This window comes from Punica granatum, chromosome 3, assembly GCF_007655135.1.
Source record: "Punica granatum isolate Tunisia-2019 chromosome 3, ASM765513v2, whole genome shotgun sequence".
NCBI lineage: Eukaryota > Viridiplantae > Streptophyta > Magnoliopsida > Myrtales > Lythraceae > Punica > Punica granatum.
This window is the reverse complement of record NC_045129.1, coordinates 32,843,991-32,866,354: the sequence shown is the minus strand read 5'-3', so window position 1 is coordinate 32,866,354 and position 22,364 is coordinate 32,843,991. Positions and strand designations below refer to the sequence as shown.

The following is a 22,364-nucleotide window of genomic DNA, read 5'->3' as shown; positions in this document are numbered from 1 at the left end:
CAAAGATATGCATCGAATACATGAAAAAAAATGATCAAATAAATTCTAATTATTTGTGTTGCGGGTCGAAATAAATCGGTTCCGCTATCAAACGAGTGGATTAATTGTGTTGCGGGTCGTATGCTGATTATAACACTCCGGTTTCTCTTCATATACCCTGATATCTCCGATCAACGTCCCAACATAAATTTTTTCATTAAAAAGAGAAATTGTGATGGAAAATGTATTTAGCCCAGTTCAAGTGGGCTTGATCCGAGAAATGACGGTGAAGAGGCCCACTGATGATGCTCATATTAGGCCCATAAGTTAGGCCCGTTTTCGGCCCATTCACTGCTCACTGGAGCCGGTTCCTCGTCCTCCTTCCTTCCTTCCTCCTCGTCCTCCTCCTCCTCCTCTTCTTCTTCTTCTTCTTCTTCCCAGTTCTCGGTACTGTAGTATTCAGGGAAGTGAAAAAGCTTCAATAAAAGCCATTGCCGCCATCAAACCAGAGCTCCCACTGCTCCCTCTCTCTCCCTCCCCCCGTCGCGTCTTCTCGATCTTTCCGACACCATGGCTTCAGGTCTCTCTCTCTTTCAACTCATACTCTCAGATACGCTATGTTCTGCTCTTGCCATGACACGACTTCGGATATGGCCATCTCAATTGTAACCTTTATAGCAGTTTTCTTCTCGTTTTCCGTTCGCAAGAGTTCCGGAAAGTATGGTCCGAGTCCATCATCGCAATTGATTGCGCGGTTCGCTCCTTTACTTTACCTAAATTCACTTCGTCGTGAACTTCTGCGGCTCCTCTCCACCTATCTGCGCCCTCGGGCATATCCCTTCCGCTGCCCAAGAAACAGCTATGGGATATGCTTTACTTGGAAGTCTGTAGAATTTGCCTGTTTAGCCTAATATCTGGAATGCTCTAGCTCAAGCCCTGTTACTGCTACACTCCGAGTTTCAATCTTTGTTCTGTCAGTTATTTTGATTGTGGTTGCTGGAATTTGCAGATGCTGATATGGAGGATTATGGTTTCGAGTACTCAGACGAGGAGCCCGAGGAACAGGATGTCGATATCGAGAATCAGTATTATAACTCTAAAGGTATATCATTTATCGCATCTCCTCCTGTGTTTGTGAGAAATTAGTAATTCGTGTTTTATTCCCGGGCATATGAATTCGCGGGTTACATAATCTAGGGAATCGCGAAGATAGGATTACATCACTAGCTGTCTACTGTTAGATGAATTTGAGTTTGAAGGTCAAACATTTTTCAGGCCATCTCTGATAGTGTTCATGGCGGATATGGTGCTAATTGATACGGTCTATTGCTCCACAGTTATTTCAGTGCACTTATCTTTCTATTTCTGGTTTGCTCTTGGTGAGCATCATCAGCTTAATCATTCCTCATTCAAGGTGACGCGTGAACCTTATTTCACGCCTACAGATGTCTATGATACTTTTTGTGCAAGAATTCTGAGATTAGTACGCGTGGAAACGGCTTTCATGTGCTTTATTCTGATGTTGATGAATAAAAATTTTCGAGGTTAAGATTGGAGAGATGAATGTTCACTTGTTAACCAGTGGAAATTGGTCGCCGAGGTCGTTCAAGTTTCATGGATGTTATTGGATGTGGTTGTATATATTTTCCATTCTCTGCCTCAATTGGTCTCTGTCATGACTTTAGATGAGGGACTAGATGGGTGTGATGGATTTATTCTACTTTAAATTCTGATGTTGCCACAGTCATGTTTAGTGTGTGCTCTTTCTAAGGTATTGAAAGATTCATTTGCTTGTGTATCTCCTATTACAATTAAGGCTCTCCCCTTTTTGCCCTTTCAAATGAAGTATAAAATTTCTGTAAAGGCGTGGCCTTCATTGTTTGTCCTTCTAAATATGGAGGTAGAGTAAAGAATCACACGTTGAGGTTACTAACTTTTATTGTCTGTTCGTAACAGGTATGATTGAGACCGACCCGGAAGGAGCACTGGCAGGCTTTGCTGAGGTGGTGCGCATGGAACCTGAGAAAGCTGAGTGGTAAACAGATCTGTTTCTCTGTATCTTTTTGTTATAAGTTGATAGAGGATTGTTGAAAATTATGTTTGATTTCAATTGAACACCTGCTATAGGCTTTTATTTGGCAACACGCTATCGTTCATGGATATCCTAATGGACAATGCATGAACATTTCTGTCCCTCTTGTAGCTTTAAATTGATTGGTAATACAAAGAGTAAAAATTACTTGAAGAAGAGAAGAGTTTAGGGTCATGCACTTCCTTGTAACTTTAAATCCATTGGTAATACAGAGAGTAAAAATTACTTGAAGAGCAGCAGAGTTCAGGGCCATGCACCTAGTGGTGTTAGGATACAAGATCAGTCCCCTCACATATCAAAGAAAATGCATATATTCACTCTGTAGTTTCTATAGACTAGTTTGTGCTTATTATGTCAACTTTTTGTGAATGTTGCATCAAAAAATGAATTGATTTTATTATCCTTCTTTTTTCCACTTGTTGCTAGGGGATTCAAGGCTCTAAAGCAAACTGTCAAACTTTATTATCGTCTTGGGAAGTACAAAGAAATGATGGATTCTTACAGAGTGATGCTAACATATATCAAATCAGCAGTGACCCGGAATTACAGTGAAAAGTGTATAAACAATATTATGGATTTTGTTTCTGGATCAGCTAGTCAGAATTTTGGTCTCCTTCAAGAGTTCTATCAGACAACTCTGAAGGCCCTTGAAGAGGCAAAGAATGAGGTCTCATTATCTCCTGTCCTTTCAAACTTACATTATTCTTGTAATATGTTCTTTGTTTAAGGTTTGCTAACCTTTACGTGCAGAGGCTATGGTTCAAGACAAATCTTAAACTCTGCAAGATATGGTTTGATATGGGCGAATACGGGAGAATGAGTAAGGTACTTTAATCTATTGTATAAGATGTTTAGCTCACTCAATGAGTTACAATGTAAATTATACTGATGGTATGTGGTGAACAAATAGATTTTGAAGGAACTCCACAAGTCCTGTCAACGAGAGGATGGTACTGATGACCACAAGAAAGGAAGTCAGCTTTTGGAGGTTTATGCTATCGAGATCCAAATGTATACTGAAACTAAGAACAACAAAAAACTCAAGGTAAGGCTCAACTGAAGATGGAAAATTCAAGAGTAGATACAGTTCGTCTTTAATAGGACTTTATGTCCTCGGGGATGGGCAAGTCATGCGAATAAGATTGTTATGGTGTAAGTTGGGAGGGGGGGGGGGGGGGGGGGGGGGGGGTGGGGTGTGAGGAAGGAGAGGGAGAGAGAGAGTGGTATGGGAAAGGATTTAACTTTATCAATATATTGCTCTGTCAGGGGGATAATAGTTTGTATTGCATTACTTAACTGCCACCATGACGAGGCTCAAATTATTTCATTTATACAGCAATTGTACCAGAAGGCCCTCGCAATTAAGTCAGCAATACCTCATCCGAGGATAATGGGCATTATCAGGGAATGTGGAGGGAAGATGCACATGGCCGAGAGGCAATGGGCTGATGCTGCCACTGATTTCTTCGAAGCTTTCAAGAACTATGATGAAGCTGGAAACCAAAGGCGTATTCAGTGCCTGAAGTAAGGCTTCTTTGTCAGTTCTTTGCTCTTCCTGGTGATATATTGTGCTAAATGTTTTTATGAGTCATTGTGTGGGCATTTTCTTCAAATGTGACTATCCAAATTATGTGATGCCTTTAAAGGGTTGACTTATAAGAAGGAAACTGATATCTGCAATCTGGTCATGTATCTTTTTAAGCAAGGGCTGTAAATAAGAGATGGACCTTTTATCCTGTACAAATTGTGGCAAAGGCAAGGAAAATTCTTGAGCATGTTTTAACAGAATAATTAATAGTGAATGGTTTTTTGGTAGAATATGAAATTTCAGGTGAGCTATTGGGTAAGTTTTAGACTCAGATGGCATTTGGCTGAAGGGAAAGCAATGAGAAATTGAAATTACTCCAAGCCTGACAAATTCTTTTACTGAGATTTTTTGCTTTCATGTTAATATTCAGAAGACCTCTAGTTTCATAAGAAAGAGAAGTTTCTTGAGTTTGATGCATTTAACCTCGTGCTGGCAGTTCATCTGAAAGGCTTTTCTTGTATGTGACATCTTTTGTAATCTGTTCATCTGCTTAATCGTTCTATTGACAGATACTTGGTCCTTGCTAATATGCTGATGGAATCTGAAGTTAATCCATTTGATGGTCAAGAGGCAAAGCCGTAAGTAATGCATATCTTTTGTGTTCTGAATCTCTGATCCTCCTCTTCGACCATCTGTTTCATCTCTCCTTAATGGCTTCACCAGATACAAAAACGATCCCGAGATTCTAGCCATGACAAACCTTATAGCAGCATACCAACGAAATGAGATATTAGAGTTTGAGAAAATCCTAAAGGTAATGTCCCCATTATTAGTTTATCATAACTGCAAATTTTCATTTCCCGTTGTGATCTCCACCAGCTAAATTTGCTTTGGGGTGTTATCCAGAGCAACAGAAGAACTATAATGGATGACCCCTTCATCAGAAATTATATTGAGGATCTATTGAAGAACATCAGGACTCAAGTTTTGCTCAAACTTATCAAACCTTACACAAGAATTCGCATCCCTTTCATATCAAAGGTAAGGGTTATTCCTCAATCCTTCCTCAATCTCTGGTTCACACATATATTTCCTTCAATGCGATTGTTTCTTTTCAATTACCACTCAGATTTACTTCCCAAAAAAGAAAAAGGACCTTTTTTGAGAAATCTGCTATCAGTTTGCATCGTTGTGCAATAATTGAAACCTTTCTTTATCCCAGGAACTTAATGTGCCTGAGAAAGATGTTGAGCAATTGTTGGTTTCTCTGATTTTGGACAATCGAATCGATGGACATATCGACCAAGTAAACAGGTTGTTAGAGCGCGGTGACAGGTTGGTATCTTATTTCCTTTCCATCATGTTCCGTTGCCTATTTGTTCATTTTTTGTTGTCTTGCTGCTATAGTTCATTGCTTAAACACAAAATGGTGATTTGCAGATCTAAGGGCATGAAGAAGTACGCTGCCATAGACAAATGGAACACACAGCTGAAGTCTCTCTATCAAACCATTAGCAACAGAGTATATTAACTTCGAGTGCATAGACTTTGTTATATCGGCCTTTTTGTTTATTCCCATTTTTTGGGGCAATATCGCTTTGTTCGAATTGATTGAGAGCTGCAAGAACTTTTTGTTACGCTTTACTGTGAAGCCTCTGGTCTTGCACAAAGCTGTTGGCAGTCAAGTGTTGGGATTTAGTTCGTTACATAATTGGATTCAATACGCGATGGTTAATGATGTCTTTCTCTTCTTTTGAATTTGATGGGCACTTGTGTTAGTTCCTCGCTGGACGAGTTTGATGATGAGAAATTTTGCAACCGGGATCGGGTTGATTTACAATTGGGGGGTTGATTTACAATTGGGCTGGATGACGAGGTAGGTGGCCTAGCCCGACCCTGGGCCAGCCTATTGTAGGATTTGAATTTGGTCAGCTTGGGGATGAAGTCGATCGACATGAATATCGACCCAGCCATCATGCCATGCCTGCTGGTGTATCCTACACGTAAAAATCTAGCCACTTCTTTAAACACAGGCTTAGCTTGGGCGGTCGATAATGCTATTGAGTACTAACACGATCTCAGCGGTGCAAATCAATGCCCTTAGGTAATATAACTGATAGAAATCAGATGGGAATTGTTCTATAGCTGCAAACGGAATGAGCGCATGGAGAACGGAAGCATCCTTTGGTGAATTCACAGAAAATGGCATAATATAGGAATCAGAGCCAGCCAACTTGATTCTTCCGTACCTAACAACATGCCGTAGATGACAATAACTGAAAAACTCCTTCGGACCGTCGGATCATTGACGAGCCCATGATCCTGTACCATGAGGGATTTATGGATGGTTCGATATAGGGGTCGGGGTGGGGGTCAGGGAGCTTCCCTAAGAATGTTTGTCCTACCGGACCGTCGGATCATTGACGAGCCCATGATCCTGTACCATGAGGGATTTATGGATGGTTCGATATAGGGGTCGGGGTGGGGGTCAGGGAGCTTCCCTAAGAATGTTTGTCCTACCGGATTATGACGTCGATGACCGTTTTAATCCTCCGTAGGAACTTTAATGGAGACGAAAACAAAATACAATTTGGCCCCAAAGAAGACCAGAAGGTGTTTCTCGGAAAATTCCTCATCCTATCTAAATGCCCATCATACCATATAATATATACATTCCCGCATGTACCACCCAAACCCACAAACTCCACACTTAAGAAAAAGCTTGTCATATGAGGAAAGGGATTTAGTGCATTGGCACAAGTCGCGGTGCGAAACTATGAAATTTCGAATTTAATCATCGTTAGTGAAACTTTCGAATCCCTTATTTTAATTTTATTATTTTTATTATCGTTAGTGAAACTTTCGAATCCCTTATTTTAATTTTATTATTTTTATTTTTATATTGAGTCGTGGACTTTCTTTATTTAAAAAAAAAGAAGAGAAAAAGAAGCTTTGCCATCATCAGTTCTCAATGATTGTTTGTCCTATGCTTCCACTGGTCGGTGGACGATTAGGACATCGGATTTGGCCCGCCCGTCCTCGGATGGCCTCATTGGTGCAATCTTATCTCCTCCACATCACTCCCTACTCGGCGTGTCACGCAGTGGGTCCCACAGGAACCGGAAATATAGAGGAATGTCTCTAGTGTCTTATATGGTTGATGGTAGATCAACTTTTTGTAATGTTAATATTATCACGCGAGTCGGGGCAATTTCTATAGCAACACGAGGAATTCTGGTGATGATGCATGTAGATGCCGCGGAGATGCGCTTTGGATACTTTTACAATCATAATGGTATGGCCGTGTGGGGAGACTGCAAGTGCAGAGAGTCAGTGGACTGACTGGTAAAGCATGGCTCTTTAATAACGAGAGGGGTCTGAGATTGAGACAGCAGCCTGAAGTTAGGTAACCCTCACATTCTCACAGAAGTCGACGTTAATCCGCTCATGCCATCATTCCTACTTAGAGGGTCTTATTCGGAAAAAAATTGAATCCCAGAAGAACAAATTAGTAATTGCCACCTTGACAACTCCTTAATAAGTTGGTTGGAATTGTTCTCCGAGTCTCAGTCATTTGCTTCGCTTGTTCGAGGAGATTTGGCCCGGTTCGAACTCTCGTGATCAATCAAACTACAGAGATCAATTAGTCGATTGCCCGGATGAGAAGTTACGTGCAGCCTGGTGGAGCCTTGGCAAGACCAGGGATTTGCTCTGACCAGCATTGCCGGTCATGATTCAAGAAAATGTGAAACCCGTGCTTGTAGCACGTCTCTGATTTCAAACCTAATACAAGATCGGGGAGGAAACGTTTTTGAATGGATCGTGGCCGATGGTCTCTCTCTCTCTCTCGTGTCAACAGAAGGTCGATATGCTGCCAAAAATTGCATGCAAAATTCATGATTTGCGGGTTAAGGGAGATCCGCAGAAAAGTTTTAATTGATGTGAATATGTATACAATAGGGGAAATTTTAACGTGACAAGCACAAGAGAGGCATGATGGACTTAGCATATAAAAGGAAAAGTTAAATAAAAGGAATATAGATAATCCCGACATATAAGAATGAAACATAAAATCTATTAATTCTTAGGTGAGGACTTATACCGTTACAATACACCATTTTTTTTTTCTGAAATAGGGTGGATTAGCATAAGACTATCCATTAGTTTTCTTAGGATTTTTTTTTGACCATATATTAAGTTCAATCGTCATTAATTAATGGGTGAAATACACTCACCTGCTTTGAGGTTTGAAAAAATAGCATACAACCTCATTTATTTAAAAAATAATCACTTAAACCCCATTTGACTTCTTTGACCAATCAATATTTTTTAAAAAAAAGTATTTGGGCCATAACTTTGAATCTTTTTCTTAAGACCATGCATTTACTATTTTACCTAATAAGGTCACCATGTGACATAAAAAGTTCGTGTAATATCCTTTCTTGCTTTTAACATATTTTTTGTAATTTTAGAAATAAAAAACATTAAAATATCAAACAAAGTGAAAAAAAAGAAGGCAAACGAATGAGAGGGGAAAGGCCTCCAACACCATTACTTCAGGTGGTAGTTCTCGATGGGCCATCACCATTGCATAACCATTTGATGTGATTACATAATTCAAAAAGCGTACGCTTATATGTGGATATGATTCTTTTTATTATATTGTTTCCATCTCGATGGCTCGCCTTTAGCCACCACTGTGCAAGATGATACATGTGGCATCCTACGTTGACATCGCTTTGGGCAATGGTATCCAGTGATGCCTCAACCGTCCCTCTTCTCTTTACTTCTCTTTATTCGCAGTTTTTAATTTCTTTTTTTTTTGTATTTTCCATTTTTATTTTTCAAAATAAAGAAAATATTTCAAAAATAAGAATTTTATATAATGTGAACCTTATTCAGTAAAAAATAAAGGGCTAATGACCCATAAAAGCATGAACTTTGGACCCTTTTTCATTTTTGGTACGAACTTTATTTTTTGACAAAATGGCACAAACTTTGATTTTCTCGTCACATTAGACATGTGTGCCCTTTTCCATTCATTTCGCCGACTTAGCGAAAAACGGTGTCTACGTGGTAAATGGTGGCATGCCACTTTAGCAAAAAATTTAAAAAATTAAAGGAAAAAAGGAGAGAGAAAGGCATTGATCGGAAAAAGAGTGGACCACTGCCCCCCGATTGGAGTTGTCGATGACCCTAAAGGGCATTGACAAGCCTAATCAAGCGAGTGGTGGACAAAATCAAGGACCTACTCGCTGGAATCGGAAGAATTGTCAAATTACGGGTTCTCCTGATTCCCACAGGTGGGGCCTCGATCCTAGCCACCACCCTTGGGGATTATCCTGATTTCGGCAGGTATGACCTCGATCTCGACCACCACTCTCCGGTCGATGCCCTCTGAGGTCACCGACAATCCCAATTGAGGTTATGGTAGCTAGTCGAGGCTCTCACCTTTTCTCCAATCAAAAGCATTTCTCTCTCTTTTTTTTTTTCTTTAAATTTTTATTATTTTTGCTAATATAGGATGACACCGTTTGCTATGTAGACACCATTTTTCGTTGTGCCAGTAAAATTGATGGAAAATGATACAAATGTCTAACTCGACAAGAAAAACAAAATTCTTGCATTTTTCGCCTAAAATAAAATTTGTGCCAAAATTGAAAAAATGAACATGCTTTTTTGGGTCATTAATCCAAAAATAAAAGTCTTAAAAATATAAACTCAAAAGTTATGACCTCATCTGGTATTATTTCCAATAATAATGATTTAATCAAATAAGTCAAAAATATGTTTAAGTGTATATTTTCTCATTTCTCCAAATCTCATAAAAGGTTAGCACACTTTATCTTTAATTAATTATGTGAGTTAACAAAAGAAACTTCTTTTTTTTTTTTTTTTTTAAGATGGTGGGTTCAATATAAACCTTCGACTTTCATGCAATGTAAGATGATGGAGTGAAACTCGTAACTTGCACCTTGCCGTCCGACCTGCGAGCACAACCGGCCAATCAGCGGAAGAAACAGACACGTATCGAACACGGGGCTCTCCTCTCATGTCGTGGGGCCAGCGGTGGAGTAGGAGGTTCGCCGTATACAGCCCGGGTTCAACGTAAAAACGTACGGGGCGGGACCCACCAGCTTAGCAATACAATACACGACAGAAAGCGCCAACTCACTCGCTAGGGCCCGCCACCTCCTCATGGCATAAGGGCCCACCCCACATTCCCTCCCGACCTCCCCCCAGTCCAGTCAGATTTCTCCTCCTTTTCAACTGTCTCTCTCTCTCTCTCTCTCTCTCTCTCTCTCTATTTATTTTATTTTTTATTTTTTTTCGGTAGAGTGGTGGTAGGATCCTTTTTCCCCTGTTGTTATCTTAAATAGCGAAGCAAATCTGCTGGTAGAAGGTGGCGCCATTATTCTTGTCAGCCTCTCTCTCTCTGACAGACGCCATTAACGCGCACAGAGCCATCAGTTGAATAATCGCAGAGCAGTCTCCGTCGCCACCGCTGGCTATCCACCACCTCTCGCTGACTCTCAGGTACTCCTCCCTCCTTCCTTCCTTCAACTGCGTCATAAGTCTCTCTGCTGCACCGATCTCGATTCCGTCGCTTCCCTCCTGTCCCTCTCTTTCCGGAGTTCACGTCGTCGTGGTTGTGTTGCTCTGTTCATGCTCGCGGCGGTGCTATTCCCGCTTGTTTCCGTGGTGGTAGTCGAATTTCGAGCTTCTGAGCTCTCTGCTCTGGAAGTTCCGCATCGCTCTGGTATCTGATTATTGGTTTCTGCATCGGTGACGTTTCTGTGATTCGAGCGGTTCGGTTCTGTTAGACTAGGATTCGAGCACTTCGGATTCTGGCAAATTCGTCTGAAGTTGCTTGTTCCGCTGCTCTTTCGGCTTCGTTTGAGCTTGCTTGGTCGGGGACGTTTCGTCTCTGTTCTCGCTTTCACTTGAATCTGCGTCGGTAGCCAGTGCCCAGTGGCGGTGGTGAACTGATGCTCGCATGTCGAGCTGGAATTGAGTACGGAATAACGCGCTGGAAGGTCACAATCTGGTCTCAGGTTGCTCGTGGATTTCCGTTTTCTGCACGGATCAAACTCTTGATTTCCATCACATTTTTGAACTGCGAGGCTCCTTCTTTCTGTCTCACACATAAACAGACGCACGCATATTGACTATGTATCACATTTTTTGTGGAATGTCCGCTTAGAACGCATACCTCTTGTATGTCATTGTTTGATTCTGGTAAATTTATCAGCTTCCTTCCGTGTGTTTCTCTGTTGGTGTTAATTTGCAGAAATCGCTCATGTATCTTATGTTTGCCAATGGTAGATTGACAATAGAGCTGGATCTGGTGCTTGCATTTTGAGATATTTCGTGGGTATACATTGAGGACTGCGGAACTGGAGGTCTTAAGGACATTTAACGGGAAATCGAGCATGAAGCAAGCTAAAGTTAAGCGCCTTGTGGGTAAATATGAAGTTGGGAGGACGATTGGTGAAGGAACATTTGCTAAAGTGAAATTCGCTAGAAATACTGAGACTGGAGAACCTGTGGCCCTTAAGATTCTGGACAAGGAGAAGGTCCTCAAACACAAGATGGCAGAACAGGTTCTTCTCATGTTTTTTTCTTTGAAACTGCAATGTATTTCCTCCCATACATCTAGATATTGGCAAAATAAATGCAGTTAAACATGCATGTTGGGTGGTCAATGTATGCTCTTTCCAAGTATAAAGTTTGAGCCACAGTTGGGATTTTATAAGATGATAATTTGGGATTAATATCAAGTCCATTTGATGCGTTATACGTACTCCTGCAGATTAAGCGAGAGGTAGCAACAATGAAGTTAATAAGGCATCCAAACGTGGTCCGCTTGTATGAGGTCTCTCTCCCCCCCCCCCCCCCCCCCCCCCCCCTCTCTTTCCTATCTTATTTTTTCATTTTTTTAATTATTCAGTACTATTGGTTGAATTATTTGATGCTGCAATTTGCTTCTCCTCACGCATTATTTTTGGGCTAAGCACTCTCTTGTACATCTGGTGTTTGTTATATTCTTGTCAAGTAAGTCTTACATACAAAGGCATAGATGAGTTTTAGGATTTTAGTGGGTAAGTCGCTCGTTTGGAGAAAGCAGGATCAGGCTTTAAAGATGCCTACCTGAAATCTGAAGCAGGAGCTAAAGAGTGAAATAGTGCTGACTTGACATTCTTTTTGTTATTTATGACTGAGCCCTAGCTTTTGTGTAAAAACAAAGAAACGAAGTAACGCGTTGTCTAATCCAGTGTAGTGGATGAAATTATGCCAATGATTGAATGCCGTCTTTTTTACTTAGTGCAGGTAATGGGCAGCAAGACAAAGATATTTATTGTTTTGGAGTTTGTTACTGGCGGAGAGCTCTTTGATAAGATTGTGAGTTGTCCTACGTTTGTATATGTCTTTCATCTCTTTTTATTTCTCAAGTGACTTAAGATCTCAAATAGCACAACTAGAGCTCCTTTTATATCATTGACACAGAGTAAAGAGTTCCTTCCCACTTACTGTTGTTTCCTTGTAAAGTTCTGCTGTATTTTGTTAACCCCTATTAGTTATAAAAGCACAGAAAAGGGTGCGACACTTTGGTCTGCCTGGTTGCAATAAGATCTACGGAGAATGATATTTTCAACTGGATTTGCCCAATTCTTATCTTGACTTGAAGATTTCCTTTTGTGTGAAGGTAAATAATGGAAGAATGAGGGAGGATGAAGCAAGGAGGTATTTCCAGCAGCTAATTAATGCTGTGGACTATTGTCATAGTCGTGGTGTTTACCATAGAGATTTGAAGGTATACGAACATTTGGACATCAAACAAAGATATGATTATGCTCAAAATTGTATCTGATACTCACTCATTTCTTTCTGCAGCCAGAGAATTTGCTATTGGATTCTTGCGGGAATTTAAAAGTTTCTGACTTTGGATTGAGTGCATTGTCACAACAAGTCAGGGTAATTAGAGTTCCTTTGTGGACTCAGAGTTAGCTTGCAGCCTTAGCACATTATTGCGGCAAATTTGCTGTTGTTGATGTGTGATCACCAGAATCTGCATGTTGATAAAATCAATTTTTTATCTGCCTTGATTGTTCTTTAGCAAGCTGATATTTTCACACCCCAAGCTTAGCATCTTCTTCTCATGCACAAACCGTGGGCCTTTTCATTAGATTGTGTATTCCTGTAGGACCTTGCTAATTGATCCTTGTTGGCAGGATGATGGCCTTCTTCACACATCTTGCGGAACTCCAAATTATGTTGCTCCTGAGGTCTGGATGGTTACTCCCCCATATTATATTCAATTATTCCACGTATGAAAACCTTTTAGAAAATGTTCTATGTACATCGAAGTAATTTGCCATCCTGCTTTTTAGGTCCTTAATGATAGAGGCTACGATGGGGCAACTGCAGACCTGTGGTCATGTGGAGTAATACTATTTGTATTGCTTGCAGGGTACTTGCCTTTCGATGATTCTAATCTTATGAACCTGTATAACAAAGTGAGCATTTTCCGAAATTCCTTCATTACATCTCCGATTGTGTGCTGCCATTTATATTCAACATCTTTGTGCAGATTTCTGCAGCGGAATTTGCTTGCCCACCATGGCTTTCTTATGGTGCAATAAAATTGATAACTCGGATATTGGATCCGAATCCAATGACAGTAAGTAATCATTTCTCTGATCAATGGGGCAACTGTTGAGTGCTACATTTATGGTGGATATCCAGTATTATATCTCAAACCTGCTGGATTGTTTTGCAGCGTGTCACAATTCCTGAAATCTTAGAAGATGAATGGTTTAGGACAGATTATAAACCTCCTGTGTTTGACGAGGAAGAGGATACAAATCTGGATGATGTCGAAGCTGTTTTTAAGGATTCAGAAGTAAGGGAACACCTTTTCTTTTCATTTTTCTCCCCCAAGAAGCAGAAATAAATATCAATTAATCTACAGGCAAATGCTTCTTTATTTCATGAGACGTGTCTCATGATATCTATGTTATCGCTGTTGCAACAGGAGCACCACGTAACAGAAAAGAAAGAGGAGAAACCTACGCCTATGAATGCCTTTGACTTGATATCCATGTCAAAGGGGCTAAACCTTGGGAATTTGTTCGACGTTGAGCAGGTGGGTGTGCCAAAAGGTTTGTTCCTTTCTTTAGCTTTGAAGATTTTGCTGACTCTATTAGCTAAAGAAGCAGAAACCCTTTTATGCCTCACAAGAAAATAAAACAACCTAGTCTTGCCCAGTTGACCTGTCTTCAGAACGAGGGCTTAAGACAAACATGGAAAACAATTCTTGACGCGCAACAAGATTTTCACTAATATTTCATTCTCTGTTATCAGTCCTAATCCTCCTAAAAGTCTTAATGGAAATTAGCTTGTCAATTCTGCTGCAATGTTATTCTGAAATTGCTGGGGCAAATTGAAATTGTGGTAGAAATGAATAAAGAATCGACTGTCAAATATCCATAGTCGGCTTAGACAGGGCAATTTCTGCTTGCTTGGTTTATCTTAATCATGGAGGTGATAAGAGGATCTATCTTCCAAAAGTGCGTAATCAGTCTTTCATGGAAATTTTATAATAGTGATCTGTCTTATCAAATAGGAGTTGCTTCCTTTGGGGACAATTATTTTACGGTGAAATTGGTTGCAGGGATTCAAAAGGGAAACTCGGTTTACATCTAAACGCCCAGCAAATGAAATAATACATAAGATTGAAGAAGCTGCAAAGCCCCTTGGTTTTGACGTTCACAAGAAAAACTACAAGGTTAGCCTATGCTCCTGATTCATCACCTGATTTGCCTCTTAAACAAATCATGCTCAGGATAAATAATATAAGCTTGTAAGCATCCGAACTTTTCCTCTTGTGCCTTCCTCGCAGATGCGTCTTGAAAATATGAAAGCTGGGAGGAAGGGAAATCTCAATGTTGCAACAGAGGTAATAAAACCAAACTGCCATTTTGAAGATAGTCAAAATCTTTTTGGGTGAGTGTAATTGGATAAAACTTGAACATTGCATTGCGTCCTTTCTAGGTATTCCAAGTGGCCCCATCACTTCACATGGTCGAGGTCCGAAAAGCAAAAGGAGACACTTTGGAGTTCCATAAGGTCTGCTCTGCTATTGCCTTATCTTCTTAACTCGTTTCACCTGGTCATATTCTACACTTACTGCTCCAGCATGATATTGAACTATGCAACAATGCAAACGATATTAGCCATTGCAACAAATGGCATCTGAAGGTCCCTGGGCCATATCTTAGATAATAATTGATCTCAAGCTATGCTTGAGAAAATCAACTGGGACGGGTAAAATCGTATAAATCACCATGAGATATAATATATTTATATATATATAAATGCACACATTTAGAAAATGAAACGGACAGACTATCTATAGTAAGACGGGAAAAAGCCATATTTTCTAGGGCTATATTTTAGCCCTCCTTTAGGCTTTAATCTGTTGATTAACTCACTTTTATTTTCTTTCTTTAACAAGCTGATACGCATTTAACTTTTATTCTGCAGTTCTACAAAAATCTCTCGAACTCCCTCGACGATATTGTCTGGAAAACTGAGGAAGAAATGCAAGAAGTGAAGTAAACTTGCGGTCAGGTGTCTCCGATATGAATTTACATCTATGTACTGTCTTCTCTCCCGTCTTGTTGTCAGGTGTCAGACCATTTTCCTCTTCAAAGTGAGGTGTGCCATCATCTATTGGTCTCGATGGCATCATCGTCTGATAGCATAGCTCTGTAGTTGGCATACAATTGAAAAATCAACTTTCACCTAAGCCCGTGATGTTGAGAAAAGTCATATGAGAAATGTGTTCATTCTTTCTATCGCGTCCCGCTTTTTTCGATGTTCTTCCGGCTGAGCTGCTAGTCTGCTCGTAATTTTTCCTGGACACTTTTATTGGTAAGTTGACAGATTATATGCTGAGAAACAGGTCGCAAAATTTGGGATCCTAAAGAAAGATGAATCCTGAATGAAGGTGTGATTAGTTTAGACCCATGTGACGTCCGTTATAATAATTTTGAGTCTGCACGGCTTAGAATTCGGGATTCAAAATGGACTTGCAAACTCGCAAAGCCCACCGAACGTGGGTGGACCCCGTGCATGATTCTGGGTCAATCGTAGGGATGGTCCCATCACACCAGGCTGCCGGAGCCGGACATGCTCTGAACGGGCCCGGGCTTATGCAATCGAATTCAGCTTTACTAAATCTGATACTGCTACTCACCCGGCACTAATGTTCCAGTCAATAAAAATTAGAGCCGCAACCGAGCGATGGAGTATTTTTTATTGATCAATTAATGAATATTAGTACTGGTCAAGGCATAACAAAAATACCAATGTCTTCACATCACAATAGGAGCGGTGATATGCACAACATATTAGTTAAGGTACATACAACTACAAAATCTATCAAAAAGATGACAAACCAGTTTAATTATTTCAACCACCAAAAGAATTTTCCCATCTCATGATAAACATTTCTGCAATTCGATATATAGATATTTCGAACATGCAACTACATGTAGCAAAAAACAATGAGTCGGAAGATTCTAACAGTCGATTAGTTACTGATTACACCGAGCTTAGGATTTACCGTATATAGCAAGCATAATGGAACAGCAACAAACTCCGTGTATCTACCTAAGCCACATGAGCCCATTACACACATCTCCACCCAGCCAGCATCTTGCTTTGTCAACTCATTAATACTGGGTCTTCAACAGAGTATTGTCTCGCTACTTCTTCGATCGGGGTTTAAATATGTTCTCCCTGTAGTATTTGAGCTCCATGATGCTTTCGCGGATATCATCCATGGCTCTATGCTTATTTTCCTTGGAAGGTGCCTTCTTCTGATCTGCAAGTGAATTGGATCATAAACATTGAATGCCATACATCATCTTCTCGATACATAAGTGCCTCAAAATTACAATCACTTTTGCACACAAATTTTCCATCATGCATCTTTTCTTTCCCCTCAACCTGATTCAAACGTACAAATTAAGGCTCCTTGTAGATAATCATATCATAACATTTATTCGAAACATAAGTAAGAAAATGTCTAAGAGGTAATATGGTTGTTCGGGATAGGACTCTATCTATTCAATGAACTGATAACTGTTTGGAAGCTTCCAATCTTATATCTAACGTGGAAAATGACATTTAAAAAAAAAATATATGACTATCTGATTATAGGGTTACCTCTGGGATACCACCGTATGCAAAGAGCCTTCACACTGCTAACATCAACTAGCACATGAGAAAAAAGACTAGCCAAGTCCGGCATGTACTTCTGCAAGTGAAAACAGAGATGATTTGAATTGAGCAGAAACCTAAAAGACATGCATGGAAATGAAACATGCAACAAAATTAACACCAAGCAGACTGTTCACCAGAACTTTTACAAGCTAATAAAAGGCCCCCAAGCTAGAAGCCTTCCACATTTTAGTTTAACCAAAAAAACAGAAGTCAAACCTTGATTGGATTTTTATATCGGAAGCTTTACCTTCTTTTTTTTTTTGTCTATCCCAAAATCAACTATGAATGTCAAGATTTTCATCCAGCAGGGGCAAAAATATAACTTAACATGGATAATGCAATTTTGTTTTCTTTTTTCAGCGGGGGCAAAATACTAATTTTACATGGAAAAATTCGTAAGTAACTATACTTTTTAGGGCAAAAATAAGAAAAACTCAAATTTCAGGGGGGGGGGGGGGGGGGGGGGGGGGGGGGGGGCCCCCCCCCCCACCCCCCCCCCCCCCCCCCCCCCCCCCCCCCCCCGGAGCCCATGTGGCTCCGCCCCTGGATTGAACCATGTTTCCAATTTCAGAGAACAGAAGGATTGCATGACAGCAAATTCAGTTCCTCATAGCAACAAGTGCCCTCTATGAATCCCTCCTCAAACTCATCTAGTGAATGTTCTATGATATGACACCAAAACAAATAACATTCCAAGATTGACTAAGTTATTAAATATGCTTCATATCTAGACCAATTAGCTGGAATTTATTGGAAAACAAGTGCACCCAAGCTACATAAACTGCTCAACTGTGTAGCATATTAATGATATTCTTGCCACAAGATGCTCAAGGGTGGTTCATCAGGGGACAGGGGTTGCCAGGTGATTAAGTATTCTTTCTAATCCACAACACCAACCTTTAAGAGTACCAAATTGCAATATGAATCATAGTTTTAACGCTGAAAGCAACTTACTGACCAAATGGTCCAGGTAAATACTAGCCACAGGAAAGACTTTCACAAATAAAAGTTACAGCGGTTACTTATAAGTTCCTTATATAGATTCCACTGCCAGCAAATGTTAAATAAACTCAATATTTCACAGGTCAATGGTGTAAATGGATCAAAGACTATTTACCTTTAGAAATAGAAAATCCATATAAACAGAGTTCCCAGCCAAAAGAGGAGTGTAAGTCCCCACATGTTTCTTCACAAATTCAATAACCTGCACTATTCAGTTGGATGAATGCATTATAGTTACAATATGCAGAAGAATGATGTCTACTAACAAATGCCATCAGTATCAGATAAATCAGTCAGTATGAATTGCCAACTTCTAACCACAAATAAGGAAAACCTAGCATTGGCCATTAAATAATGATACATTTTTTTGCAAACTAAAAACATTTGCGAATGAGAATTCCTGAAAATAAATGCAGAGTTTGGCTTAAATAACTTGGCACTAAGGAACAATTTGTAGAATGGGAAAAAAAAAAAAAAAAGCCAAACAGGTCCTGAACTGGCCAGGTACAACATATTTGCACCATGTATCAGGGCCACATGGTGCCACTAATCCTCACAAGAAATAAACATACATAAGAAAAATGAACAGAAAAATAGAGCTCGATGGCTGATTACATCCTCACTAACCTGCTTTTCAGCTTCTCTCTCACTTATTGTACTATGAAGCACCTTCTTTGTCAACCCTACAATCACTCGAGTCTGTTAGGCCACATTCATCTTGACTATCATTACTACATGAGGATACATCAATGCAGGTGCTGATGCACTTACCACTTGCTGCATGATGATCTTGACACCATTCTCCCATCCTGTCTAAGCATTCTTGACTCTGATGAATGACAAGATCCGGACCCTAATAACAGGAACGGAAACCCATTGATAGTAGCAAAATCAGTCGAAACTGCAGAGTAATATATTTATTGTCCTTAGGGTGCGTTTGGATTTAGAGTTAAAGTAACTTTGATTTTTATTTTAATTTTGATTGTGGAAAAGGACAAATGAGATGTAATTATAAACTTAACTTGGAAAACGTGTGTTTTTGTCATGTAGTGTGTTGAGTTAAATTTAAAATTTTTTACTTGGGAAATGTGTGTTTTCGTTGTGCAGTGTGTTGAGTTAAAGTTAAAATTTTTTATTCCTGAATCCAAACAGGTTAGAATCTAGAAGCCATTGAGATTGCCAGTGAAAGTGATACCTCAATGGATTTGGTAAGATTTCCATCTGTTATTATACAAGCAATTTCTAGTATCCTGTCCACTTCAACATCCAGGCCTGCGCATATAGAAAAGAAACAAGTATGTCTGAAGCACCGCAAAGAGGAAGTTGTCCAGTTACATCTTCAGACTACTCATGCTCTTACCGGACGTAATCAAAGCACAGTGATCAAATCAATATTAAGATCACTGACTTCATCATCATTTTGTAGTTGGTGGCACGCGAGTAATCAAGGTTATCTCAGATTCTGAATAACACAAACTAAAGAGATAGGACCGAGTCACCAATCATGGCAACCGTACGAGATGTTCAACCGGATGGGAGCAATTTAGGAAAGACGGGGTATGATTTTGGGGTCCTTAACTACTGAATATAGCTCCTCCAGCCGGCATCAAACAAATGAAGATCACGAATCACGTCATTATTGGTTTTCTTTGTACATATTCAGCTTAGTTACATCTCTCATGCAAATTAACCGAGTTCGGATAAGGTACTGAAGCAACCCTCAATGGAAAGAAAGTCCAATAATTTTGAGCCAGTCATTGAAAAAAAAAAAAGAAAAAGAAACACACTCCAATGCATAAAATAAAGAATGAGTTTCTGGCAGTACAGGATCCTTTACGAACAGCAAATCCTACCGGTCATTTCCAAGTCAATCCACACAAGAGGCAGCTTGTATTCCGGAAGCGCTGCTGTCACTTCTATCTGTTTCTCAATCTTACCCAAGGCATTGTTATTTGATCCATTTGCCTTCTTTTGTTTGCTACCTGAAAATCGACAAGATACTTAATTGCCATCATTATCAGAACCTCTTCAAGAAAAAACCCCATGAATTTCAAATCATGAACCCTTCAGCTTCGAGCCTTAAATTCCGGCTCCTGCTCATCCCCTCCACTCCTTAGCTGGAACCCAACTTAGCTATGCTTCACCCACACAGTTCACTGTTCGCTCGACACCGAGCTCACCTTACAGTGCATGAGAAGCACGAAAGCAACGATAGAACGTCGAGCGAGCAGTTCACAAAACCCTAAGCCCTACACAGCAACAGAACAGAAAACCAAGTAGCGATGCCGATAAGAGATCAAACTCATCGTTGCCCGACCTGAGCTGCTGGCTCCGCCATTCTCGGAGCTCTGGGCCGCGGCGGTGGCAGAGGCGGAGTCGGAGGCGGGGAGTCGATCGTCACCGGCGTCGAGCTCCAGCACCGAGAAGGCGTTGGTGAGATGCTCCATTAAGTAATTTTTTTTTTTTCGAGCATTTTCCCTTATACTTTTCAGACTAATGAATGAAATTCTCATTGGCACCGATAAAAATAAAATAAAAAAACTAGCACATGTTTCCTCTCGGGTCTTATCACTATATATATATATATAATGAATTTATCACTGTATTTTAATTTTCACGAACCTAATTATGGATACATATGGAAAATTTTGATCAACATCTGACTTCTTTGTCAAGGAGCCAAAGAATCAAACATGACAAATTAACCCTCTACTTTGATTTGCCCGAAAAAGACCCACTCTACTTTCGATTTCGGAAATTTACCCCCCCCTCAACTTTTGCAATTGGAAGTGCTTTTGCGGTTTATATTTTATCCTGTTCACAAACATTGGATCATTGTCATTCTTAATCACAAGGCCGTGCATTATCTGATGGGGTAACATTTGATCCCCGATACACCGATGATATCTATCGGTAAGAAGAAGGCAAACAATATATTGATTTTTTAAGTTACAAAAACTACGTACATGGTTTAAGTTACAAAACTAAAGTGCATAAGGTTTCTAACTAGAGCACATGAAGAGAGTCTGGATTCGTAGACGGGACCTTCTTTGGACAGGCCAAAGTACAAAGTACAGTTGTTTTTTTCTTTTTTTCCTTTTTTAACAAGAAGCACCATAGGCATAATAAAAGAGGAAATAATTACAAGAATTCGTAGATTTTTTTATTATTATAAAAAGAGTTAATAATGGATAGTGTTACTCACACTTTGCATGATAATATTTTATTAATTCTTTTTTAGGTAAATTTTTTATTTTATAATGAAATGTAAATAATCAATTCATGTAACGCAAATAAAAATAAATACTTACTCTAGTCTTTAATAATGACAATAACATCTATATATATATATATATATATAGAAAATTTATCTTAAAGAAATATCATGTAAGAGTAAAAGTCTATTAAAAATTAAAGCAAATAGAAGATATACGTATAAAAAGAATTTTTAAGTCTACCATTTATAGGATTTTTGGTGCATTGAATTTGAAAAAATATATCGTATTTCGATATTTTTTAAAATATTCGAAAGGACGTTTAACTTTTTAAAAATGCTCATAATTATATATCATTACATGCAAATAATATGAACTTATATCCAAAATTTATTGAACATGATATATCTCAAATAAAATATGACAAAAAATCATTTAACTAGAATTTGAAAAGGTAAATACATGAATTTCCCTATCTTGAATTAAATTTTGCGAGCAATTCAAAAGATGATCAATCGCGAGCTGATGGTTTTACAATAACGATATCTAATGAGCACTTGTCGGCTTTTATATATTATAACAGATCAAAGAAAAAGAGGTCACTTGAAGTTTCATTAACGTGAGTTGAATAAAAAAGAAAATAGCGATAAAATGCAAAGGGAATATTAAAAGGAGAGAAAGGAGATTACGTGAAAGATGGTAAGAGAATGAGATGCTTTGGGTCGGGTCGAAGGCAGCGGGCCCCACCAACCCACGGTCCAATTCTATTTTATCCTTTTTTATTATTTATTTATTTCCTCTATGTTACCCTACTATCGACAGTTCAATTAGAACCTAATTAATTTAGCTTAGCAGGGTCGCCCACTAAGAAGTAAAACTCTCTCAGCGTAAATTTTCTATATTTATAAAAACTCGAACTTAAAATGTTATTTAAACGAAACAGTGTGTTTGGATTGATAGTTGAGTTGAGTTGAGTTTTAATTTTAATTGGTTTGTAATGATTGTATTGTTGAATTATGAGAAAAAGTATGAAAAAGTAATAAATAATTGAGAGAAAATAATGATTAACTAATGATTGTGTTGTTGAATTGTGAAAAAGTAATGAATAGTTGATAGAATTTAATATTAAAAATTGAATTGAATGGTTAAAAATATTTTAAAATATAAAAAAAGTAATGATTATGATGTTGAATTGAATATAAGTGGAGTTGAGTTAAATTTTGTTGCGAAAACAAAATTTTCCTAAATATCTTGA

General features: G+C 39.1%; 3 protein-coding genes across 5 annotated transcripts; 2 read left to right on the top strand and 1 right to left on the bottom strand.

Moving 5' to 3' along the window:
• The first annotated feature begins 396 nt into the window (after positions 1-396).
• LOC116199308 (COP9 signalosome complex subunit 2) lies at positions 397-5,357 on the top strand. The gene is made up of 12 exons (XM_031529628.1): positions 397-559; positions 989-1,081; positions 1,936-2,014; positions 2,498-2,738; positions 2,822-2,896; positions 2,982-3,116; positions 3,408-3,595; positions 4,169-4,237; positions 4,323-4,413; positions 4,506-4,640; positions 4,822-4,934; positions 5,040-5,357. The coding sequence occupies exons 1-12, from the start codon at positions 550-552 to the stop codon at positions 5,128-5,130; spliced, it is 1,320 nt and encodes a 439-aa protein (XP_031385488.1). The 5' UTR covers positions 397-549; the 3' UTR covers positions 5,131-5,357.
• A 4,601-nt stretch (positions 5,358-9,958) lies between these two features.
• LOC116199306 (CBL-interacting serine/threonine-protein kinase 3-like) lies at positions 9,959-15,460 on the top strand. 3 transcript variants are annotated; one of them, XR_004155517.1, is made up of 15 exons: positions 9,959-10,136; positions 10,926-11,203; positions 11,413-11,475; positions 11,931-12,002; positions 12,307-12,414; positions 12,495-12,575; positions 12,833-12,886; positions 12,992-13,117; positions 13,192-13,281; positions 13,381-13,503; positions 13,636-13,762; positions 14,275-14,388; positions 14,503-14,559; positions 14,655-14,729; positions 15,147-15,460. XR_004155517.1 is itself a non-coding variant. In XM_031529626.1 (15 exons), the coding sequence occupies exons 2-15, from the start codon at positions 11,033-11,035 to the stop codon at positions 15,219-15,221; spliced, it is 1,320 nt and encodes a 439-aa protein (XP_031385486.1). In that variant the 5' UTR covers positions 9,968-10,136; positions 10,926-11,032; the 3' UTR covers positions 15,222-15,460. The 3 variants fall into 3 exon arrangements, 2 of the variants coding, with proteins under 2 accessions (XP_031385486.1, XP_031385487.1); XM_031529626.1 differs by having other exon boundaries at positions 9,968-10,136; positions 13,636-13,746; XM_031529627.1 differs by lacking the exon at positions 9,959-10,136 and having other exon boundaries at positions 11,926-12,002; positions 13,636-13,746.
• Positions 15,461-16,100: 640 nt separating this feature from the next.
• Positions 16,101-20,506, bottom strand: LOC116199309 (oligoribonuclease). The gene is made up of 8 exons (XM_031529629.1): positions 20,212-20,506; positions 19,748-19,876; positions 19,090-19,166; positions 18,666-18,747; positions 18,522-18,577; positions 18,010-18,096; positions 16,836-16,926; positions 16,101-16,491 (listed from the first exon to the last, which is right to left on the bottom strand). The coding sequence occupies exons 1-8, from the start codon at positions 20,405-20,407 to the stop codon at positions 16,373-16,375; spliced, it is 837 nt and encodes a 278-aa protein (XP_031385489.1). The 5' UTR covers positions 20,408-20,506; the 3' UTR covers positions 16,101-16,372.
• Positions 20,507-22,364: the final 1,858 nt, after the last annotated feature.

Excerpts from the sequence above, each read along its gene's own strand:
- LOC116199308 (XM_031529628.1), top strand. Across the intron at positions 3,117-3,407 it reads AGAACAACAAAAAACTCAAG|CAATTGTACCAGAAGGCCCT; the intron begins GTAAGGCTCAAC and ends TCATTTATACAG. Across the intron at positions 4,935-5,039 it reads TTGTTAGAGCGCGGTGACAG|ATCTAAGGGCATGAAGAAGT; the intron begins GTTGGTATCTTA and ends GGTGATTTGCAG.
- LOC116199306 (XM_031529626.1), top strand. The coding sequence starts at position 11,033 with ATGAAGCAAGCTAAAGTTAAGCGCCTTGTGGGTAAATATGAAGTTGGG. Across the intron at positions 12,887-12,991 it reads CAAATTATGTTGCTCCTGAG|GTCCTTAATGATAGAGGCTA; the intron begins GTCTGGATGGTT and ends CCTGCTTTTTAG. Across the intron at positions 14,560-14,654 it reads ATCTCAATGTTGCAACAGAG|GTATTCCAAGTGGCCCCATC; the intron begins GTAATAAAACCA and ends CGTCCTTTCTAG.
- LOC116199309 (XM_031529629.1), bottom strand. The coding sequence starts at position 20,407 with ATGAGAATTTCATTCATTAGTCTGAAAAGTATAAGGGAAAATGCTCGA. Across the intron at positions 18,578-18,665 it reads AGATCATCATGCAGCAAGTG|GGTTGACAAAGAAGGTGCTT; the intron begins GTAAGTGCATCA and ends GAGTGATTGTAG. Across the intron at positions 16,927-18,009 it reads TGGATTTTCTATTTCTAAAG|AAGTACATGCCGGACTTGGC; the intron begins GTAAATAGTCTT and ends TTTCACTTGCAG.